Source organism: Pipistrellus hanaki, assembly GCF_964339955.1.
Source record: "Pipistrellus hanaki genome assembly, chromosome: 13".
In the NCBI taxonomy this organism is placed as follows: Eukaryota; Metazoa; Chordata; class Mammalia; order Chiroptera; family Vespertilionidae; genus Pipistrellus; species Pipistrellus hanaki.
In genome coordinates, this window is record NC_140515.1 from 22,819,904 (window position 1) to 22,839,222 (window position 19,319).

At 43.8% G+C, this 19,319-nt stretch overlaps 1 protein-coding gene across 1 annotated transcript in view; it reads left to right on the top strand.

Annotated features, from left to right (window-relative positions):
• Positions 1–18,997: 18,997 nt before the first annotated feature.
• DCP1A (decapping mRNA 1A) overlaps positions 18,998–19,319 on the top strand; it is a 36,192-nt gene continuing 35,870 nt past the window's right edge. The window contains exon 1 of the mRNA XM_084902957.1: positions 18,998–19,184. Coding sequence (XP_084759083.1) covers positions 19,050–19,184 — 135 coding nt within the window. The 5' untranslated portion in view covers positions 18,998–19,049. The remainder of the gene's footprint in view (positions 19,185–19,319) is intronic.

The following is a 19,319-nucleotide window of genomic DNA, read 5'->3' on the forward strand; positions in this document are numbered from 1 at the left end:
ACTGACACACTGTTCGATTCTGGTCAAGGGCATATACCTTGGTTGAGGGCACATCCCCAGTAGGGGGTGTGCAAGAGGCAGCTGATCAATGATTCTCTCTCATCGATGTTTCTAACTCTCTATTCCTCTCTGTAAAAAATAAATAAAATATATATATATTTTAATCTTTCTCTTTCTCATCAATAAAAACTTTTTTAAAAATAAATAAAATAAAAATTAAAAATAAATGACTCCATAATTAGACTTTTTTGAGGTGTCCTTTGTAAGATGGCGGTTACACTATAACAACCTTTCCCTTATATTTGAGGCAGCAAGAAAACATGGCCAGATCATAACTAATGGTCACAAGGTATGGGTTTCCTTAAGCTAAAAATAGCATCATGCCCTAAATTGTGTTTCAGCTCTTGAGCCCTACGGCAGCTCCTGACCACATCCCAATTACTCTGAAAATGACCTAAAGATCTGAGGTCATGACCATGGCCATGTAGCACAGCTGGTTAGTGTTGTCCCCATAACCCAAGATCATAAATTCAACCCCTGGTCAGACAACATACAAGAATCAACCAATGAATGCATAAATAAGTGAAACAAGTCTTTGTTTCCCTGTTTCTCTCCCCCTCCCCCATATATTTTTTCTCTCTTTCTTCCTCTCCCTTTCTCTCTCCCTTCCTCTCTCTCTCTCTAAAATGAATAATTTTTTTTTTTGCTCTAGCTAGTTTAGCTCAGTGGATAGTGTCAGCCTGTAGACTGAAGGGTCCAGGTTCGAATCAGGCCAAGGGCATATGCCTGGGTTGCAGGCTCAGTCTTCAATGAGGGGGGGGTGGGTATGGACATGTGCAAGAAGCAGCTGGTCAATGATTCTCATCATTGATGTTTCTGTCTCCCTCCTCCCTACCTCTCTGAAATAAATAAATAAATAAAAAATTTTTAAGCTTCCATTAAAAAAATTGTTTTTAAAGACCTGAGGAAAAACAGAAACAAAACAAATAGAGCCGGGGGGGCGGGGGGGAGAAAAATAGATGTAAAATCACTATTTATTGCCCAAAACCTCTTACTCATGATGACTTATGATTTTTGCTCTATAAAGCCTCTTGCCTAAGCCATTGGGAGTCAAGTATTTTGGAGCACAAGCACACCTATCCTCCAGAATGGCACCAATCCTAATAAACAAATTATTTTCTCCACTGTAAACTTCTGCTCTTGCTTTGTTTTGGGTTTGTGCGTGCAGGCAGATGAACTCTTCCGTTTGGTAAGATAACTGAAAGTATTTTGGGATATGAAGCCTAGCCTAGCCATGTGCCTTAGGCCTTTGAAAAAGACAAAAGGATTGTGGGTGAAATGCAAATAATCTCTGCTGCAGGCAAATCGACTAATCTTGTGCCTCTGTGCTCCTTCATTTATAAAGGGGTAACAGGCATCTACATTCATCTACCAATCTTGAGAGACTGTGAACATATATAACATGAAGTGCTATAAGTTCCATGGATAAGCAGTGTGTCAGTTGAATATATTGCTATTTTTTAAATACATTTTATTGATTTTTTACAGAGAGGAAGGGAGAGGAATAGAGAGCTAAAAACATCGACAAGAGAGAAAAATAGACCAGCCGCCTCCTGCACACCCCCCACTGGGGATGTGACCACAACCAATGTACATGCCCTTGACCGGAATCGAACCTGGGACCCCTCTGTCCAGAAACCGACGCTATAGCCACTGAGCCAAACCGGTTTCGGCCTAGATTGCTATTGTTTATGCTATCGTTATGCTATTGTTAATTTGAAACATTGCATTAGATTAAGTAACAGTAAAAAACAGAACTTTCTAACAGAAAGCATTATCAAGAATGCTAGTTAGCCCTGTCAGTGTGGCTCAGTGGTTGAGCATCAACCCATGAAACAGGAGGCATGATTCCATTCCTGGTCAGGGCACATGCCCCAGTTGCAGGTTTGATCCCCAGTAGTGGATATGCTGGGGGTAGCCAATCAATTATTCTCTCTCATCATTTTTGTTTCTCTCTCTCTCTCTCTCTTTCTCTCTCTCTCTCTCTCTCTCTCTCTCTCTCTCTCTTTCTCTCTCTCAGTCTCTTTCTGCTTTCCTCTCTGAAGTCAGTAAAAATATATTTTTTTAAAAAAAAAACAAATAAATAAAGTACTTTCATAAAGTAACATTTTAAATACAGAGGTCTGAGACCCTTCTGGAAAAACCAAAAAATTACCATCCTAAGAATCTGGTAAGAACCAGATAATTAATTTTATAATAAGTCTGCAAAATTTAGGGTAGTAATCATGTTAAATAAATATCAGCCCTAGAGGGTTTGGCTCAGTGGATAGAACATTGGCCTGCGGACGGAAGGGTCCCAGGTATGATTCCAATCAAGGGCACGTACCTCAGTTGCAGGCTCCTTTCCCGGCCCTGGTCGGGGTTCATCAATGTGTCTCTCTCACATGAATGCTTTTTTGTCTCTCCCTTCACTCTCTCTCTAAGAATCAATATTTTTCTCTCTAAGAAAAATATCCTCGGGTGAAGATTAAAATAAACATCAGCAGTGAAACAGCAGCACCTGGATAACAAGTTTCACTCATGTGTAGCCAGTGTAATTTAAGAGTATGCCAGGCAGAATGGTAGTAAGATAGATGATTGGCCTGGAAGCCAAGGCTAGAAGATGTTAATCCCAACTCAACAAATGAATCTTCATATGACCTTGTTTCTCTGCCTAAAAAGACCGGTAGTGATAAGCAGATACTTCTAAAATATATCTTTAAAATCTGAGAGAGAAAGGAAGAGGGAGGAGAAGAAAACAGACTTGGGGAAGGTTGCAAGATTGAAAAGGTGCTGAATGATTGTTCTGGGCTATATTAAAAACAATACATTTGCTTTAGGAGGCATAGAGCCTCAGAATCAAAATATATTAATATAAGCAAATCAGGTATGGTTATTTGTTTAGCACTTATGACAAATGCTTTGTTAGATATGGATTTGAAATAACCATCCCTTCTCTCAGGTTTATGCAACAGAGAACATCCCAATATTCCAATTAATCCAACAAATAAGTATTAGGCCTGCCTCTATGCCAGGCACTGAGAATGTGATGGTCAACAAGACAGGCATGGTTCCTGTTTTATTAACAAGACAGACAAAACATAAGCAAATAAAACAATTACAACTTGCAGATAAGTGCTATGAAGAATGTGGACAAAAGAGGGGCACTGTAATAAACCTAATCAAAAGTAATCACACAGGGAGAACCAAGATGGCAGCATAGGCGAACGCCTATACTCGCTGCCTTCCACAACCACATCAAAATTAGAACTAAAATACAGAACAACTATCATCCAGAACCGCTGGAAAGCTGGCTGAATGGAAGTACTACAACTAGAGAGGTAAAGAAGAAAGCACCCTGAGACTGGTAGGAGGTGTGGAGGCACAAAAACGGGCTGGTCAGGCACCCCTGTGTGCTGCATTTTAATTGGGAGAGACATGGCCTCTGCAGAGGCCTCTCGGAGGAGCAAGGGGTCCCAGCCCCACACCAGATGCCCAGCCAAGGGTCCCAGAACTGGGAAAAGAAGTTCCTATGGGCAATAAGAACTACAAGCTGGCCCTAGCCAAATTGGTTCAGTGGATAGAGCGTTGGCCTGTGGACTGAGAGGTCCCAGGTTCAATTCCGGTCAAGAGCATGTACCTTGGTTGTGGGCACATCCCCAGTACAGGAGGCAGCTGATTGATGTTTCTCTTTCATTGATGTTTCTAATTCTCTATTCCTCTCCTTTCCTCTCTGTAAAAAATCAATAGAATAAAATAAAATAAAAATAATAAAATAAACTGGCTGTAAAAACCAGTGTGGATTGGAGCTGAGTAACACATGGGCTGCTGGAGACCCAGCTGCTCCTCTTAAAAGGCCGGCACCATAAACTGAATTTACAAGCTCCTGCTTGCTCTGAGCAAGGTTCTGGTGGACCCAGACACATATGAGGAAAAACTGGATAGTCTGGAATCAAGGCAGGAATTCTGGGGGGCGGGGGGGGGGGGGGGGGGGGCGGGGGAAGGCTTTCTTCCAGACAGAGGTGCTTGCAGTGGTCATTGTTCCTGTGCTGGGACCTCCCCAGTGCAGGACTGACTGGCATTGCTGTGAGCTCTGCCCTGGTGATTCCCTGAGACTCTGCCCCACCCAATTTACAACCCCACACAAGCTGGGGCAACCACTATGCATATGAATGCCCTGTCTTTTCTCAGGTTAAAACCTATCAAATAAGCTGCAGCTGGTTCAGGGCCCAAGACCAGGCACTACCCTGTTTCCCCAAAAATAAGACAGTGTCTTATATTAATTTTTTCTCCCAAAAGTTGCGCTAGGTCTTATTTTCAGGGGATGTCTTATCTTTCCATGCGCTAGGTGTTATTTTCGGAGGATGTCTTATTTTGGGGGAAACACGGTAGCAGCAGCCTGCCTTGCTTCATAGCTGGGCCTCATCTGGGCACTTCCAAACCCCATAAAGAGGAGGAATCTGCATATCTCCCTGTAGTTCCTGCTGGGTGGCCCCAGGCAGTGGCTGATTTTGCACATCCCTGGTGATCCAAGAGTCAGTGATCAATGTCAGACCATACCAGATTACAACTCTTCACATCCATAAGTAACACACTAAAGGGGCAGTCTCAATGAGCATCAAAGCCCCACTGAAGCAAGTCCTGACCCATAAGGGTGACTCCTGCATAGCAGCTCTTCATTGTAGACACAGCTGATCCTCACAGCCAACTGGCCTGGAGGTCAGTTCCTCCCAATTATACCAACAACAATCAAAACTCAACTACAAACTGCACACACAGCCCACACCAAGAGTGTCCAGTTCAGGTGATTTGGGAGGCTGAGCCACTGGGCCCTATAGGACACTTACTACACAAGGCCACTTTATCAACTTAGTAGCTCTACCCAATACATAGAAACAAACACAGGGAAGCAGCCAAAATGCGGAGACAAAGAAACATGTCACAAATGCAAGAAATGGAAGAAAGCAAACTACTGGATATAGAGCTCAAAACCACAGTTATAAGGTTACTCAAGAATCTTCTAGAAACCTCTGAGGAATTTAGTGAGACCTTCAAGGATCTTAGTGAGAATATAAAAAAAATGAAAAAGGACCAGTCAGAAATTAAGGATACACTGATTGAAATAAAGAATAATATACAGAGATTCAACAGTAGACTAGAGCAGTGTTTCCCAACCTTCTCTCATGATGAGAATCACCTGGTGGAGTTGTTAAAACACAGATTCCTGAATCCCAACTAAGAAGTGCTAAACTAGAATTTTTGAGAATATATAGGTAAAATTGCATACCTAACTTAGTGCTCTGTATATAGCATCTGTCTTAGAGCACTAGTAGTTAAGTATACAAAGAGGATCACACCAAGACATTTCATAATTAAAATGCCATGGGCACAAGAGCGACAGTTTCTAAAATATGAGAGCATGAGGGTGGAATGCACACTGTGGCAGCATTTTCTGTAGCATTTTAAAAGCTCTCAGAGATTCATGGGGAACATGTTTAGGGACAAAAACAAAACAAAACACATCAACAATGCATGAATATTTTACAATCTGCACTAACACAGCTTATCTCCAATGGGGGTGGTGTCCAAAATAAATAAATAAATAAAAATAAAAAATAAAATAAAATGCCATGGGCAAAAGACAAAGAGAGATACTTAAAAGCAGCAAGAGAAAAGCAGTTACCTACAATGGAGTGCCCATATGACTGTCAACTTATTTCTCAACAGAAACTATGCAGGCCAGAAAGGAGTGGCAAGAAATATTCAAAGTGGTAAATAGCAAGAACCTACAACCAAGATTGCTCTACCCAGCAAAGTTATCATTTAGAATTGAAGGTCAGATAAGAAAAAGCTATGGCTCAGGAGACATTGCTCTCTGGCCTCCTGCTGTCTTTCCATCTACATTTTCTACGCGAAAGGAGTTCATCACCACCAAACCAGTATTATATGAAATGTTGAAGGGTATTCTTTAAGAAGAGGAAGAAGAAAAAGGTAAAGATAAAAAAAAATAAACAACAAAGTATTGACAAATACATATCTGTCACAACTGAATCCAAAAATCAAATGAATAAAAAAATCTGATGAACAGAATAAACTGGTGAATGGAATAGAATCAGGGGCATAGAAATGGAACAGACTGATGATTCTAAAAGGGAAATGGGTGTGGGGGTGCAGGAAGAGATTAGACAAAGGCCTTATATGCATGTATATGTATACATTAACTATAGACACAGACAATAGCATGGTGAGGGCCTAGGGCAGGGTGGGAACCGGATAGAGGAGAGCTATGGGGCGGGGGCGGAGGGGGGAGGGACTCTGTAATAATTTCAGTAATAAAGATTAATTTTTTAAAAAGTAATCACACAAGGTGATCTGATCATAAATTACTAACTGGGCAGGTCAAGGTGAGCAGCGATGCCCCAGACTTATAACTTATTCAGTAAAGGGTTTATTTGGGTGTTTGTTTGTTTGTTAAGGCTTTTAAACAAACCCTCCCTAATGCATCTAGATTAACACACCTTTGAAATGCCAGAAGTAATCCTCTTTTCCAGACCCCTCAAGGGAGCACATAATCTTGTTAATTATCCTGTAACTTACTTTCTTCCCCCTTCATATAATTTTTTTTTCCTTAACTTCAAATGCATAGCTATATAAGAAACAGCAAAACTATTATTCTCTGAGCACTTAAGATCTTGCTTCCTATACTATTGTCAGTTTGGCTCAAATAAATTCTTATGAAAATTCTCTACAGTTTTGAACATTTTTACTTGGACAAGAAAGTGAAGAAATGAGCTATCCGATATCATTGGGATATCGGAGAGAAGCATGTTCCAGAATGGGGTACAACAACTGCAAAGACCCTGAGACAAGACTCATTTGGCACCTGTGTGGGAATTGAAAGGAGGTTCTGGGGTAAGATCAGGGTGGAATAACTGAAAAGTGATTCATAGAAAATGGAGATGGAAAGACAGCAGGAGGCCAGAGAGCAATGTCTCTTGAGCCGTGGCAAGAACTAGATTTTACATTAGAGAAATGGGAAGTCTGTGACTAATGATATTACATAGCAGATAAGTATAAAACTAAAGCACTGATCTTCTACCTTCTATTCTAGTGTCCTTTACCTTAGACCCCATAATTTTTTTTTAATATATTTTACTGATTTTTTACAGAGAGGAAGAGAGAGGGATAGAGAGCTAGAAACATCAATGAGAGAGAATCATTGATAAGATGCCTCTTGCACAACCCCTACTAGGGATGTGCCCACAACCAAGGTACATGCCCTTGACAGGAATCAAACCTGGGACCTTTCAGTCCTCAGGCTGACTCTCTAACCACTGAGCCAAACCAGTTTCGGCTAAACCCCATAATTTTAAATGGCAAGTTTTATTTTCCACACAAAGCCACTCAGTGGGAGAGATGTGAGGTTGGGTGATTGAAATTTAAGTTTTCGTATTTTTAATTACTTGTATTTTTTAATTTTTTAAAATATATTTTTAGTGATTTCAGAGAGGAAGGGAGAGGGAGAGATAGAAACATCGATGAGAGAGAATCATTGATTGGCTGCCTCCTGCATGCCCCACACTGGGGATTAAGCCTGCAACCCAGGCATGTGCCCTGATGGGGAATCAAACCATGACCTCCTGGTTCACAGATCAATGCTCAATCACTGAGCCACACTGGCTGCCCTTTCTCTCCCTCTCCTTTTCTCTCTGAAATCATGTAGTCAAAAACCAGCAGTCGCCAACACATGGTACTCGGACCACTGGTGGTCTGTGAGGTCTGAAAAGTTGGCAACAGCTGGTCATAAACAATAAAAATGGTATGGGGTTTTATTTCTTTCAAAAAGTTAAGTTTCACTGATGTGGACAGAAAGTGGCCACATTTTAAATCTGACAAGTTCAGGTAAGGTCTGCATAGAAGCCTTGCAAACTCAGAAACCTAAAGTAACCACAAAAGGTGGTCTGAAATTAAAACTTTTTACCTAAAAGCAGTTCATGTTGTAGGCTAGCATTTTCCTTGACAAAGGTCAATCTTTACCTAACTATGCCTGTCTGTTATCTTGCATCTACTATAACATTCCTTTGAAATGTCAGGGTAACTTCCCTTTTTCCAGATCCTACAGAGCACAACCAGTGCACTAGGACGGCAACCATAAATCCTCTCATTGTTATTATTTTCAGGTTAATTGTTAATTGTAAACGGTCAATATGTTACCCACCTATGTAAAATAAGTATGTCTATCTTTTTACTTTTTATCCTATCCCAGGGGCTTTCCATCCCTTCAGGCTTTGCTTTCTCCCCACTCCCTAATCTAGCACCAATGAATTTCAGGTAATCTACATAAGCCTCTTCTGATTGTAAAGTATAAATAAGGTGCAAAGCTGGCTTTCTGCAGAGCATTCTCTCTATCCCCTGATATTTTGCTTCCCAGCAGTTATCGGTATGCTTCAAAAATTCACCCAGGACCACCCCGTGGACCCGGACCTGTGGTAGGATCCAACGAAGGGCACATTGATCCTGTCAGCTCCCTGACCATTGGGTGAACTTGGGTGAGTTGTCTCTTGGATCCAGGTCCTTCCCTTGCTTGAGGTAGAGACTTTATTTGGGCTGTATTTTTAAATCCTTGAGGTTAAAGGTTAACAGAACACAAGCTAAAGCGATACAGAAAAAATGGGTGGCTTTTTTTTAACTTTGGTTTTACTTATTTTTGTTTTTATTTTTCATCCTCACACCAGGATATTTTTCCCATTGATTTCTAGAGTGCAGAGGGAGGAAGGGGAAAGAGAAAGAGACAGAGAGAGAGGGAGGAGAAAGAGAGGCAGAGATGGAGACAGAGACAGAGAGAAACATTGATGTGAGGGAGACACAGCAATCGGTTGCCTCCAAATACTTTCAAAAGTTTGCTCAGACTCTGTAGATATATTGGGGGGGGGGGGGGGCGGGAAACACACTAAAATTGACATGGGAAGTCTGTCTCTAAGGCTGAGAACTCCAAGACCCCAGCCCTCATTAATACTAATAGGAAACCTTTACTTGCAAGTGATTTTCAGAAATGGGAAGATTTAACTAGAAATGATATCAACTTTAAATGGCCAAAATGCAGTTGTCTTTGGGTGCCTAAATTAAATTTTTGCATGCAAAAATTCAGAAAATACCAGCTCTATAATTAAACTGAATGAATGGGAATTGTATCTTGGTAAATTAGAACTTCTAAGGAGAGGGACAGATACATTCTTTTTTTCTTTTTTTTTTAAACATACAGTATTTTTTTCTCACTTTTAAAAAAAATATATATATTTATGATTTTTTACAGAGAGGAAGAGAGAGGGATAGAGAGTTAGAAACATCGATTGGCTGCCTCTTGCACACTCCCCACCAGGGATGTGCCTGCAACCAAGGTACATGCCCTTGACCGGAATCGAACCCGGGAACTTTCAGTCCACAGGTTGACGCTCTATCCACTGAGCCAAACTGGTTTCAGCAAGGACAGATAAATTCTTAAAGAAATTAATAATAAATGTTAGAGACTGTCTCTGAACTATTCTGAAGCTAATAACTACACAGCCAGACTCGGAGCAGCAGCATCCAGGCTCAGAGCAGCCAGGCCCCAAGCAGCAGCAGCCAGGCCTACAGCAGCCAAGCCTGGAGCAGCAGCAGCCAGGCCCAGAGCATCCAGGCCTGGAGCAGCAGCAGCCAGGCCCAGAGCAGCCAGGCCCGGAGTGTTGTGGGGTTGAACCCTGGGTTCAAAATGAAAGGAAAGAAGGAGCAATGCAGCCAATTCAGGTACCAGAGTGTTACGTCCGTCATCACAATGGACTCAGGGAAGCTCCTGTGTCCCTTCACCCAAAGGGACAGAGAGTTGCCCAGAAGATAGCAAACTGGGAGAAGAAGGCTGAAGGCTACGCAAGGGACTGAGGTGCCAACATGGAGTCATCTGAAGAAATTAAAGGCTGAAGTGGAAGCTACTTCTTTGATCATGTTCCTGCTCATGCTAGCATCTGTTAGCTTCCGGTCTTCTGCAAAGTCTTGTGCAGCAGGTCCAAGGACTCTGAGTAAATCTACACCAGCAACAAAGGAGATTCATTTAGTAGCTAAAAATATTAATATGTCCATATTTCTGATTTCTCATTTTGTTGTTTTGCATTGGCATTGTTGTTATTGTTTAATAGCCAAAGTTTTGCTCTTGACATTCAAGTTTTGAAAATAACATGTATGTGGTTTGTTTTTTCATTGGCATTGTTTGCAATTGTTTTTAATTTTAGAGCCCTATTATTGGTGTTTAAATTTTATTTTAATTAGTAAAAAAGGGTGAGATGTAGAGAGCCGCCTGAGAGGGCACATGGACATTCTTTTAATTCTTATCAGCTGAGCCTGAGGGCACTGGCAGAATCCTCTTATCAGTACTGATTTCTTAATCCACGTGCTTGGAATGAGGAGCAAATAGGACCTTGACTCACCCAGGTCTCGATATGCTAAATCTTGTACCAAAAAATAAGGAGCTTATCCAGATTTTGATGAATAGGATCTGGGCACACCCGAAACTCCTTTTGACCTTAAACTCCCCTTTGGAAGCCAAAAAAAAAAGGGGGGGGGGGAATTAAAAAACCTGATGAACAATATTAACTGTTGAATATAATAGAATCAGAGGTATGGAAGGGGAGTGGACTGATGATTCTCAGGGAAAAGAGGAATGGGGGGTTCGGGAAGAGACTGAACATAAACTGTGCACTATTGATGAGGACAATGGGGGGTGGGGAAAGGGCAGAGGGTGGGGTAGGAACCTGGGGGAGGGGGGAAAAATGAGGAACTTTTGTAATAATATAAACAATAAAGGTTTATTAAAAAAATAAAAATAAATTATTTTTTAAAGTTTTTTATTTATTTTTACAGAGAGGAAGAGAGAAGGATAGAAAGTTAGAAACATTGATGAGAGAGAATCATCGATCAGCTGCCTCCTGCACACCCCCTACTGGGGATGTGCCCACAACCAAGGTACATGCCCTTGACAGGAATTGAACCCGGGACCTTTCAGTCTGCAGGTTGACGCTCTATCCACTGAGCCAAACCAGTTTCAGCAAGGACAGATAAATTCTTAAAGAAATTAATAATGTCTCTGAACTATTTTGAAGCTAATAACTACACCCCATTTTCTCCCTTCTATAGCTCTTCCCCTTTATCTTTTGCTTTCTGAGCTTATTTGTCCAGACTTGCTCTTCCTCTCCCTTCTTCTTTCCCCTTCTATCTCCTCCACTATCATTCCATACTGACTGAAGGGAAAATTAGAATAGGAATTCTAACACCTCCCCTTTGGAGAAAAGCTGGTATCATATAGAGAATAACCAACAATTGTTCCCAATTTTATCAGGGACCCTGATGGGTTTACAACAAAATTTAAGTATTATAACATGTATGCCGGAGGAGAACCAAGATGGTGGCCTAGGTAAGTGCCTAAACTGCTGCCTCACACAACAATTTCAAAATAACTAAAAGACAGAATGGACATCATCCAAAACCACAGGAAAGCTGGCTGAGCAGGAAATCTACAACTAGAAAGAAGGAGAGAGGCTCACGGATCAAATCAGGAGCTGCAAGGCGCTGAGGTAGGGAGACGCATGCGAAAGAGAGGAAGGGCTGCCGAGTCCTGGGCTGACGGGAGGGGAAAGGAAGCCCCCAACTGCATTGAACCCCAATTCCAACTGCACTGAACCCCAGCCCCGGCTGAAACCCCATGGACCCAGGCTCATCCGGGTGGAGTCTGGACTGTAGAGAAAGGCACCCAGAGACTCAAGAGACTGGGAGATCCGGGGGAGCCCGAACCGCAGCAGACAGAGGTCTGACCAGACTGGGAGACCAGGGGAGCCGGAGCTGCAGCGCACGAGAGAATGCGTGCAGAGAGGTCTGACTGCGGAGGTTGCTGTGGTCTCTCCATAGCGGGAGTCGGAAGTTCCTAAATGCACTGAATCCCCAGTTCTGACTCCACTGAGCACTGAAACCCAGTTCAGGGCGAGCCCCTGGGGCACCCACACTCTTACAAGGGGAATCTGGACTGAGAGGCAGAAAGTCAGGGGATCCGTGGAAGGCAGAGGTCTGAGGCGCACGCACAAGGGCAGGACTGACTGGAAACCAAGACGGGCGGCTCAGTCCTGAGACTCCGCCCCATCCAAGCTGAGCTCGGAGGCTATTGCAATTTTGAAAGTCTGATCCTATAAGACTGTCTCCAATACAGAAGGTATCCTGGTGTAGACACAGCTGATATTCACATCCAATATGTCTGGAGGTCAATTCCTCCCAGTGATACCAACAACAATCAAGACATACCTACCACAAGGCTGCACACGCAGTACACAAAGGGGAGCACCAAGAGTGTTTACCTCAGGTAACTGGGGAGGCTGACCCACCTGGCTATGTAGGACACCAAGCATAAAAAGCCATCCTACCAACTCGGGGAAGCAGCAAAAATGCCAAGACAAGGAAACAGATCTCAAATGAAAGAAATGGAGGAGAACTTTTGTTCTGGACATAGATTTCAAAACCATGATTATAAGGTTTTTCAAGAATTTCCTAGAAAAGGCCAATAAGTTTAATGAGACCCTCGAAGATATGAAAAAGGGCCAACTAGAAATTAAACATACACTGACGGAAATAAAAAAAATATTACACAGAGAGCCAACAGCAGACTAGAGGAACATAAGAATCAAGTCAAATATTTGGAATACAAAGAGGCAAAGAACACTCCTCCGGAGAAGCAAGAAGAGAAGAGAATCCAGAAAGTTGAAGATAGTGTAAGGAGCCTCTGGGACAACTTCAAGTGCACCAACATCAGGATTATTGGGGTGCCAAAAGAAGAGAGAGAGCAAGATACTGAAAACCTATTTGAAGAAATAACAGATAGTGTCATTTGTTATCCACACCCAAGGACAAATGAAGTTAGAAAATAAGCCTTATTTTGGTTAGTTCTTTTCTACTAAAATAATTATGTTATATTAATTGTATATTTAATAAAAGGACCATCTTTTAATCATAGGAACTGAAGTTTGCTGGCCTACGTTCCTGTCGAATACACTTTAATATATAAACTTTTGGTAAAATCAAGTTTGACAACCTTCCTAGAGTTTGAATTTTAAGAAAAGTGTTTTTTTACCTAGAGTTGGCTATAGGTGATTCCAATAGGCCATGGAATGCCTCAAGATCTTCCTACAATGGAAACTAGGGACCAATTTCTTAAGAGCTATGATTGGTCATCTTTTCTAATTTAATCTCTCTCAAATTAGAAGGCCTCCTGACTCAACGCCCTCCTCTTGAGTTTCTGTTTTATTGCCATCAACCAGAACATTACATTTGTTCTAATTAACATTTGGAAGGGAAGCAAGTTGGAACCCTCCTGGGAAAGACCTTACTTGTCTTGCTTACCACAGTCTGCTGTTTAGACTGCAGAGCGAGGTGGGACCCATCACACACAGGTTAAGGACAGACACACCTCAACTTGAACAGCCATACCAGGACATATCCCCTTAAAAGTGATGCTAAAAACTGTGAGCTGTCTTTTTTTTTTTTAATATATTTTTATTGATTTTGTACAGAGAGGAAGGGAGAGAGATAGAGAGCTAGAAACATCGATGAGAGAGAGTCATCAATCAGCTGCCTCTTGCACACCCCCTCCCGGGGATATGCCCACAACCAAGGTACATGCCCTTGACCGGAATCGAACCCGGGACCTCTCAGTCCCCAAGCCAACGCTCTATCTATTGAGCCAAACCGATTTCGGCTTGAGCTGTCTTAATAATCATCATTTACTGGGCTCTATTTGCTTAAGGAATCTGGCAAGTTGCAGGGGCATACAATGTGGGCTGGAGAAATATGTACACTCTGGATCATGCTTACCCAGTTAAGTTATTGGTTATAAATAACTTGAATGAGTTGGATATTTCAGCCTTTAGGTCAAAGATTAGCTAGCACTAGTTTTAGGAGTAAATTTCACAGGACAAGATCCCCTAGGCCAGTGGTCAGCAAACTCATTAGTCAACAGAGCCAAATATCAACAGTACAACGACTGAAATTTCTTTTGAGAGCCAAATTTTTTAAATTTAAACTTCTAGTGCCACTTCAAAATAGAGTCGCCCAGGCCATGGTATTTTGTGGAAGAACCACACTCAAGGGGCCAAAGAGCCACATGTGGCTCTCGAGCTGCAGTTTGCATACCATGGCTATAGGCCACTGCCACCACCATGTAAATAGAAGTAGAATATAAGGTAGGGGTGTCTAACTCAATCAGAGAAGGGGCCAAAATCTAAAATCCAGCCTAAATCACGGGCCGAATGGTTTACTGAACAGTCATAAACTGACAATGTCATAAACTGACAGCGGAGTGCAGTGATGACAGCGCGGTGCGGGCCACATTGCAAGGCCTGGAGGGCTGGATTTGGCCCACGGGCCTTGTGTTTGACCCATGTGATATAAGGGAACGAATGCTTGAGTGGAATGGATTAGATATTCTGTACACTTCCTAAATAAAAGTGGATGTTATGCTTGCGTGGCAGGAAGGCTAGAGGCCCAAGTGGTCCCATTCCCATTCGGCTGGACCTCAGACAGTAACAGGCTGGAATGTGTGCTTGCCTTGCACCGGGAGGAAACCACCTGGGGAAACGCTTCCTAAAAGACTCTCACCCTGTTGTTCCCATCCAGCAAAGGTAAAGAGCTAGAAACCCCAAAAAACAATCCGGCCCGTCCTCCAACGTAAACTATACCTCCTGCCTCTCAAGGAGGGGAACAGTGCTCGGAGTTTATGAGAAATGTATCCAGATACGTAAACGGTCGAGTATCCTCAGAAGCCCATTGTGCTGCACTGTTGGTACCCCATGCTGATGTCTGGAGGTGTCATGGGGGACCCTGACTTGTGGCCTTGCCCAGCAAATGGAGTGAAGTTTCCACTCTGATACAATTGGCTATCCCTTTCACGTTCGCATATCGTAAACCTTTTTCAATGGACAGGCAGACTAGGAAGAGGAAAGAGAGTCTGAGGGTCTCTTTTGATCCCCATATACACACATTGGGGTTCTAGGAGGAGTGCCAAGGAGTTTAAGGCTAGAAATCAGATTGCTGCAGGGTTTGAGTCTGTCCTGGGTTGGCGGCCCACTGTGAACAAGAATGTGGTGGATTTAGTTATATTTTATAGAACCAGCAAAGGCTCATTAACTATACACGAGATGCAGTTAAAGGGATAGTGAACAACTAGATGCCAGCATCAGGGTGCCCTGGGAGAAGAGGCAGAAGAAGGAGGAAGACATGTAATATTGGGGCCAGTGCTGTACATTCATCCCTGACAACACAGCACATAGACTGTCACTGAGCACCCCCCTGCCCCCATCAGCAGCTTCATGAGTGAGCTGGAGCCTGTGACCAAGGGTCCTTTCTCTGATGCACTGGAGCAATGGTGTCCACGTCACCCCGTTGATTAGGAGTTAGTGAAGGGATGTCACATCATCCCATGTCTTATCCAAGGGTTAATTGAAACCACATTGACCAAACAGCAAATTAGCTCTGCTTAGACCCTGCAGAGCATGGAAGTCAATGAATTCCAGCCAAGTTTGAGGAAAAGAGTTTAAATAAAGAAATGGGGGGAATTGTGAGTAAACAAATCATCTTTTCTGTCAAAGAACAGTTTAGACAGCTGCCATTTTGGACTGCATGACTTGGCAGCTGCCATATTGGCCACATGGCTTACAGCTCCTCTGGGGGCCTCTATCTTGAAACAGCAAAGGCCAACCCCTCCCTTTCAATTAGCCAATCGAGAAAGACTGTGCACCTGAGCTCCAATCGAGAGCAAAGGACAGGTCCTGTATGTCAGAGATTATAAAGCTGAGCAGCCCACCTGCTTGGTGTGCGAGTGCTTTCAGACCATGTGTGTGCACCCTTCTATGTAGAAGTAAAGATGTTTGTCTTGCTGCCTGGCTCCCGAGTATGTTTTTTTTTTTTTTTTTTAATATATTTTATTGATTTTTGTACAGAGAGGAAGGGAGAGAGATAGAGAGTTAGAAACATCCATGAGAGAGAGTCATTGATCAGCTGCCTCTTGCACACCCCCTACTGGGGATATGCCCGCAACCAAGGTACATGCCCTTGACCGGAATCGAACCCGGGGGCCTTCAGTCCCCAAGCTGATGCTCTATCCATTGAGCCAAACCGGTCCCGGCCCGAGTATGTTTTGTATTCTACCAGAACCCCTGACTTGGGGGACTGGCCTTATTTCTAACACTGGCTATTCTAACCTATTCCAATTAATATACCTACTGGTTTCAGGGAGCAAAAGCAACAACATTACTAAATACGCTTCTCAAGAAAACTGTCCATTTTAAGGACTATAGGAAACTAAAACAGGATTTAGAAACAGGAAACAAACAAAAGCAAATGGGATTGCTCCAAGAGTGTTTCCTTTTCTTACTGATCATTTGGGAGAAGTTCAAATTATCATAAAAAGGGAAGCCACTACTTTATTTGTTCTTAACCACATCAACTAGTTGTCGTCTCCTTCACAGTAAAGCTTCTGTATAAATGACAGGAATATTTAACTAATGTCTGTTTTTTAATCAAAACCTGTTTCCTTTCAACTAGAAATCAGTGATGCCCACATATGCTTTTTTCCAGAAGAATATGTATTTAGAATTAAATGAACCAGATACTGAACCAAAGGGTGAAATAATGATTTTAAAGGAATCTCCTAAGAGGAAACTAATCTTGAGACTGACTGAATGTTTGCTAACCATCTTTTCTTCATTCTTAACTTCCTTAAGAGCCTGAAAGACAGCAAACATTCAGTCAGTCTCAAGATTAGTTTCCTCTTAGGAGATTCCTTTAAAATCATTATTTCACCCTTTGGTTCAGTGTGCCATGTTAATCAGGAGGGAGATACAAGCTCCCGTTTTCTCTGAGCTCCAGTGCCCGGTGAGACTCTGGGGGACCCAGATACATGTGGGGGAAAACTGGACTGTCTGGCACTGGGGCAGGAACACGGGGTGGCTTTCTTCAGACGGAGGTGCTCCCAACAGTCATTGTTCCTGTGCTGGGACCTCCGTGGTGCAGGGCTGACTGGCAGCCATTGCTGTTTGCTTGCCCTGTAGATTTCCCGAGACCCCACCCCACCCAATTTATCACCCCACCCAAGCTGTGCACAGCGGCTTTTGCATATGAATGGTCTGTCCTTTCTCAGGCTAACAACCTATCAAACAAGCTGCGTCTGGGTCAGGGAGCCCCAAACCTAAAGGCCCAAGACTCAGCACCAACACCAGTTCACCTTGCTTCACAGCTGGTCCTCATCTGGGCACTTCCTAGGCTATACGGATAACAATTCTTCATATCCATAAGCAACACATTCAAGGGGCAGACTCAGTGAGCAACCCACAAAGCAAAACTGCCAGTCTCTGGAGCATTATGTTAATCCCCTGAGCTTTTGCTCCACAGCAATTGTCAGTGTGGCTCAAATAAACTCACACAAATTCTCTATAGGTTTGAATGTTTCTTACACTAACATTGGGGCATTTTTTCAATATGTGAAAATGTTTTTATCCAGTTTAATAACTGGAAGAGGCAGGGAGGGTGTGTGCACAGAGCTCCCTATAGTCTCCATGCCTTTACTCTAGCTAGTAGTACCTGGCTCTTTAAAATGTTCAATAGATGTTTGCTTTAAAAAAAAAAAAAAAAAAAGCAAATCTTTTAAAGCTTGAAATAATGCCCAGCACAAAAATTTCCTTCAGAGCAGAAACCGGTTTGGCTCAGTGGATAGAGCGTCAGCCTGCTGACTGAAAGGTCCCAGGTTCGATTCCGGTCAAGGGCATGTACCTTGGTTGCGGGCACATCCCCAGTAGAGGGTGTGCAGGAGACAGCTGATTGATGTTTCTCTCTTATCGATGTTTCTAACTCTATCCCTCTCCCTTCCTCTCTGTAAAAAAAAAAAAATCAATAAAACATATATTTAAAATTTTTCCTTCAGAAAAATACCAAATCCTGTAGCCTGCGCTCTGCGTGGGCGCCCGCAGTGCCCTGCTCTCCCCCCTCCCCTCACCCCTCTGCCTTGGGGCCTGAGGGTGAGCAGCAGGGACCCCAATCTTCTGTTGGTGGGTAAAATCAGAGAGAAACATGAATGGATAACACAAAATGGCATGAAACAGTGGGATTCAACAATTTTGCACAGGAAGTTTTGGAGATGTTTACTGTAGTGTGCCTGAAATTGGGACAAAATGGTGCAAACACGCTTCTTAAGGTGGAATCTTGAGGTTTTGCTGGTATATGAGTTTGGTGCTTTAGAAAGTGTGAGAGCTCGTGAGCTCTCCTCTGTCAGGAGGAGTCCAAGAAATTGGTGACGCTCTTGCGGAAGTTCCCGGGACTTGTCAACAAGTCCTGTCACGAGGAGGGCTGGCCCGTCCAGATGACACGCAGAAACCCTTCAGAACTAGATGAATGAGTGAAGAGGCATATAAAATAGGTGAAATCTACTGAGGAGTGAACATGGAGCCCCCTAAATAAAGGTGTATAAATCAAAACAAAAGAGAAAAATACCAAATTGCTGACTGTGCTTTCTACACGGCGCGGGAGCTTGCCACAGCGAGCCTCGTTCTCTCGCCGGGGCCCTTCCCGGGCCCGCGCCGAAGCAGGTGCCGCGTCAGTCTCCGACCTCGCCGGGCAGGAGCTCGGAGAGAGGTCGCTGACAGCCTCGGTCCCGGCGCCGGGGCGGTGCAGGCTGCGGGAAGGAAGCAAGGAAGCGCCGGGGACCCCTGCCTGCCAGCTCCACCTTGTGGCCGTGGGCGCCGCCCGGCTCTGGGACCTAACGACGCCGGAACCCCGGTGCCTCGGATGTGGGCGCCGCGGAACGTGATAGCTGACGGACCGCCGGGCCCGGAGGCCCCGCGGAGAGGCGGAAGTTGACGGCGCAGACTCTGCTGGGGGAACTTTTGCTGCGATGGCACCTTCCTGTTCTCGACTCCGCCCCCTCCAGAGGGGCTCGGCTGGAGAGTTTCAAGATGGAGTCGCTGAGTCGAGCTGGGCAGGAGATGAGCTTAGCGGCTCTGAAGCAGCACGACCCCTACATCACCAGCATCGCAGACCTCACGGGCCAGGTGGCTCTGTACACCTTCTGCCCCAAGGCCAACCAGTGGGTGAGTGCCCCCGGGGCCCTGAGGTCTGCCGCCCGGCCGCCGCCTCTTAAAGGGGCCGCGCGGGCCGCCCTGGGTGGGAGGGAGGTGATGCCGGAGGCCAGGGCGGCAGAGACGGAGCCAAGGACTGGAGAACCT